The following is a 5,157-nucleotide window of genomic DNA, read 5'->3' on the forward strand; positions in this document are numbered from 1 at the left end:
GCTAAGTTTCCAGAGGCGAGTGGGCTCCGAGGCCCCGCAGCGCATCGCACCGGACATGCGATCTGCGGTTCGTGTTGGAGAGAGCGCTTTGCAAAGCCTGTCTGGCACCGCGACTTGTTTGTCGTGGCGATGCGATCCTGTCAGCCGCGAGGCGTCCCATTTACGCGAGGCCTACCCTCTTTCTGCACCCACCTAAGTGGGGCTCCGCGGGCGTCTCGTTCCGAGCAGCTGTCGGGTTTGAGCCAAACGCCTGGCTGCGCTTCCGTACCCGTGGTGCGGTCTGCAGCCACGCGGCGAAGCTGGACGCGCACCCAGCCAGTGCCTTCCCTGCCTCTTCCTGGGGTCACCCAAGAGAGACCCAGGCGCCATCCGGGTCATGCATGCTCCTACCCAGTCCCCCAAGCACACCTGCAGACAGGCGCCTTTGTCACCAGCCGACTGAGCTCTCCACCTCGAAGCGAGCTGAGCGCTGCTGCAAAATTCAATCGCCAACGCCTTAGGCCACGGGGAAAGGTGGTGTCCCGTTTCACTGTGAGAGGGAGAGAGCGTTTTTTCCTTTTGAGGCTTAAGAGAAAACTCACTGTCCTGTTACAGGACACCGCTGCTGCAAAGCAAAATAAACCATTGCCTCTGAACACACAAAACAAAACCAAGTCAGCCTGGTCAGGCCCTGCTGAGAGTTCTTGGCTGCGAAGTTTCTAACCAGTCCTGCAGAGAGGGTTGAAGAACACTGAGATCTCCCTGTAGCTGAGGTCAGTTTGGGGGCTCAGACCCTGGAGCAGTCATCTGGGTTTGCACAGAAGACCGCAGGCTGCATTCTCCATTGCTGGTGACTGACCACCTGGGAAGGGTTCCCTACAAGTGTAGCAAGTTGCTGGTCAAAGCTACAGTGGGACTGCCCCCAAAGGAAATTTAGATTGTTGTTGTTTTTCTGTAAGGTGAAAAAGTAACCTAGCCTTTTCTTTACACAGTCCTGGCCCCAGGTCATGGGGAACACTCTGGTTTGAGGCTGTTAACAATTGAGTGGTTTGGCTAAGTGGAGGTGTTACCATCCAGCTGTTGGAGGAGGAAATGGTGCTTCCTCTGGCTGCCACCTCCCCTGGGGAACTGCAGAAATGACTGGAATGCAGGGACCCAGGTCTTGGAGTCCTGGGCTCAGCTGACCCTGGGGAACGCAGAAGGAGTGGGGGCCTCGTTCACAGGCTCCTCCTAGCTCTGAGAAGTGCTGGTTGCTTGCCCATCTGAGTTGCCTCTTGGCAGTTGAGTGGCCAGGTCAGGATGGTCATGCTGTCCTTGCATGCATAGGTCAGGAGGCACTTTGTGACCACCGAGAGGGGGTGCTCACGCTGAGTCCCCATGTTCAGGCTCTGGCTCTGGCTTCTACCCTCCTTCCGTTGCTTGACCTCAACCACAAAGCTGGGTCCCTGGATGCTCTGGGCTTCTGGGTCCCTGGATGCCCTGGGTCCTATTCCCAGGCTTGGTTGGAGGGGCTGACTCAGGAGCTCCTGTCTCTGCATTAGTGTGAAAGGACTGCTGTGGAGCAGAGCCCAGTTCACCAGATGCCAACTTCACCAGAAGCCAAGTTCACCCCACTCCTGGGTAACATCTGGGGCAGTCAGGCCTCTTGCCTGTACATATGCAAAACAGTTGGAAAAGTTAGTAATATTGGTGAAAAGCTGGCAGGACAGTCAGTAACCAGGTGGACACAGCACCCAGCTCTCTTGGTAAGAACACTTGGGGCTCTGTCACTTTAAAAAACCTGTTGAAAGTCTCCACTTGATAGGCAGGCAACTGGGTCCTGGGAGCAAGAATGAAAAATTGCCTTTGAAGGAAATGGATAATCCCAGGGGGGTGGAGAGGGGCGAGGAGAAAAAGAGAAAGCTTGTGTTTTGAGCTCAGAATGGGCTCTGATTTCTGGCCTAATCTCACTGCTTGGTTAATGGAGTCCAAGCCGCGTCTGGGGGACGGGGGCAAGGAGCAGCCCCCACCACCCACAGCATCGCCCCAGCAGCTGTCACGCTGTGCACCTTCCAGCTTGATGCTCTGGGATTGGGACCAACGCTGCCTCACCCCTGGGACCCACAGTCTGGTTCTGCTCAGCTGGGACCTGGTCCCAGGACACTGACGAGGGGGACTTTGACGCTTCCTTTACTCAGGCAGCCCAGCCCCCAGCTCTAGGCCACTTTCCCAGGTGCTCTGGTTACAGAGCCCTGCAGACTTCTGCAGGGACCTGGTGCAGTTGCTAAAAGCCTGGCCCCGGCAGTGCCTTTCTGGAGTCAGCCCAGGCGTAAACCTGACGGCTGCTCCGGGCTCCCTAGCGCCACAGTCACTGAGCACCTGGAAACCAGGCTTCTTCTTCCTGGTTTTCAGGGAGTCGAGTTTGATCTTGGGAGGGGCCAGGTGGTCCGCTTACCCCTTGACTCGGTGGCCATGGCCTCTCAACTAAATTCAGCCTTTAGAAGAAAAAAAAAAAGTCCCTTGCTCATAAGCTTCCCCAGCTCTCTTGCCCCAAAGCATGGAAATTCAGAACCACCAAGAGGCTTCTGGTAGCTCTGTAAACAGGCAAACTTAAAAAAAAAAAATCTCTGGACTAAATATTCTCAGACATACATTTAATCCCTGATGAAAGGATCCACAAATTCAAATAATTTGGGGTATTAAGTACGGCTTGGATAAAATCTGCAGAAAATGCGCACACAGACACACACACACAAATCCTAGGATCCACTGCGCCCAACCCTACCCGCACCCACTCCACCCCCCACCCCTGCCCCTGGGCTGGCAATTCTAGACTTACAGGGTGAGCCGTGGGTTCTGCAGGAGCCTTTTGCTAATTTACACTAATGAGTGTCAATTATGGCATTTTGCAAATTGGTGGATTGGCAAACAAAGATGGAACACAACCCAGGAGGCGGGAGCATCCTTGTGCTGCAGCCTTGCAAGTGCGGGGAGAAGGTGGGCCCTCGCCTGCCCTCTGGGGATTCCCAGGGAGGAAGCCAGTTGGGAATTCTTTTGTGGTTTGCCTGAGCTTAAGGTAAATGTGAGGGGGGAGAAGACTACAGGTGGGGGAGGGCAGCATTCCCAGGGAAGCTGCAGTGGCTTCTCTGGGGGAGGAGGAGGAGGGAGCAAGCCTGGAGCCTCCTTCTTCCTTCTTGCTTTTCCCTGAATGGGGAAGTCTTACTCAGTAGGCCCTGGAAGAGTTGATTTTGCAAAGAATAACTGGGAACCTCAGTGCCTTGGGCTGAAACAGTCCTCTCCTGTAATTCATGCCCTTTATCTTGAGACACAGGAGCAGGAGGCTTCTTATGTTAGTTTCCCTACCCTCGTAGGGTCTAGCCTCCTCAGGTCCTTCTGGCTTCTTGCCTTGTCGAAGCTGAGCCCAAGCCCACTCAGAGCTCCCTGTGTGGCCCAAGGTGAAGGTCTCTGCCACGGGGCACCCGTGACTCCCTAGCAAACCACCACCTGATCCCTCGGCTGCAGACTCAGTCACCCTTGTATCCCCAAGGCCCAGCAGGAAAATAACAAGCTGCCTTGTTCTCATTTCCCTTTCCAGCGAAACCGGTCAGCCTGAGCTACAGATGCCCTTGCCGATTCTTTGAGAGCCATGTCGCCAAAGCCAACGTCAAGCACCTCAAAATCCTCAACACTCCAAACTGCTCCCTTCAGATCGTGTAAGTCTCAACATCGTCCTCCAGAAACGGGCCTAGTGACATCATCCTCCAGAAACGGGCATAGTGACGCCTAACCTGCAGACGCGTTAAAGCTAGAGAAGTGACACGTGCCGAGTGTCCAGCCTCGAACCCGGCCTGATTAGCGGCAGCTGATATTACCACCAGGAAGGAGTTTCAAAAGCTGCTCTTAGCCCTGGTGCCCTAAGCCTGGGTGCTGTGCTCCCACAGGTCCTTGCCTCCTCTTTCCATGCTTCCTCCCTTTAGTTTAAGAGATGGGAGCACATTCAGATGCGCCCCTTAGACTGGAGGAACATGAACTTCACCAAAGTTTCTTTCTGCTGAAGTACAGTAAATTAACTAGCCCCTTCCTAGTAATAGTTCTACCAGTTTCAGGGTTTTGGTGCCCTCATTTAATCCTTTATCACAGCACAAAATCACAAGACCCAAATGCAGCTGAAGCCATCATTCAACTGTTTGGTGAAACTCAAAATCACCAGCTCACTTAACTGCATTTTCTGAAACCCAACACACAAGGTTTTTGTTTTGCTGGTGTTGATGGCAGCTGCTAACATTTGATTTCATTCATGTGGGAAACGAGACACACCAAAATCACGTATACAGAAGACAAAGATCTCTCCTGGAGTGTGGGAGGCTGGGCCGGGTGCAGAAGGAAAGCCACACGTGGGCGTCCATCGCCCAGACCTCCAGTGCCCCCATGTCCGTGTGCTCACTTGCCCTGAGCTTGGCGGGGGATGCAACAGGTGGAAGAAAAGCTACCTGACGATGTTCCACCCAACAGCAACTGGTTTTAGGTTTGATTTTTCTTTGTCTTTTTTTCCTAGCCTTTCTGCCTTGAATGTGTTTGTCATTTACACTATGTTTTAGGGCACTAGGAGATGAATTTTTTTCTTTGCTTGTAATACAATACTCTGTCATTTGAGAAGTATTTAATCAGATATTCACTTCAGTGAGGATGGGCCACTCTGCAGTGGAGACTCTGCAGGTTTTCCTGCCTGGGACTGCATCTCGAGCTGGAAGAAGCCAGAGTCCTCAGGTCTGTGTGCACAAGCACAACATTAAAAACAGCAGACCCCGGAACTGGACCTCAGTCCCCCTTGCTCTGAGACAGGCTTCTGCGCAGCTCGTTGGCTCAACAGGCAGGCTGTGTGAAGACTCCTGTGAGTGTTGGCGAGCCACTGTGCTGGCCCCAGGCGTCCTCACGGATGCTGAGTGGCTGGGGTGTGGTAGTGTCCTCAGGCTGCTTGACATTACCTGGTACCAGGGTTTTATGGAGATCCAGAGAGAAGTCCAGGCTCTCCTCCAGGAGTCTTTAGGGAGGGAGGCTATGAATGGAGGTGACAGGGTGCACACCAAACTTTCAGAGAACAAATGAGACCATGAACACTCAGTGAACTTGTAAAATCTCTCTGGAAACCATTTTCTGGCAAACTGCCGACACTTCCTCTCCCTCACCCCCTTCCCCATC

At 53.4% G+C, this 5,157-nt stretch overlaps 1 protein-coding gene across 1 annotated transcript in view; it reads left to right on the plus strand.

The window, feature by feature from the left end:
* Positions 1–1,900: 1,900 nt before the first annotated feature.
* CXCL12 (chemokine (C-X-C motif) ligand 12) overlaps positions 1,901–5,157 on the plus strand; it is a 26,648-nt gene continuing 23,391 nt past the window's right edge. Inside the window, exons 1-2 of the mRNA XM_010854523.1 lie at positions 1,901–2,084; positions 3,527–3,671. Of these exons, the coding sequence (XP_010852825.1) occupies positions 1,901–2,084; positions 3,527–3,671 (329 nt within the window). The remainder of the gene's footprint in view (positions 2,085–3,526; positions 3,672–5,157) is intronic.

The sequence above is a fragment of the Bison bison genome, unplaced genomic scaffold (assembly GCF_000754665.1).
Source record: "Bison bison bison isolate TAMUID 2011002044 unplaced genomic scaffold, Bison_UMD1.0 scf7180017864341, whole genome shotgun sequence".
In the NCBI taxonomy this organism is placed as follows: domain Eukaryota; kingdom Metazoa; phylum Chordata; class Mammalia; order Artiodactyla; family Bovidae; genus Bison; species Bison bison.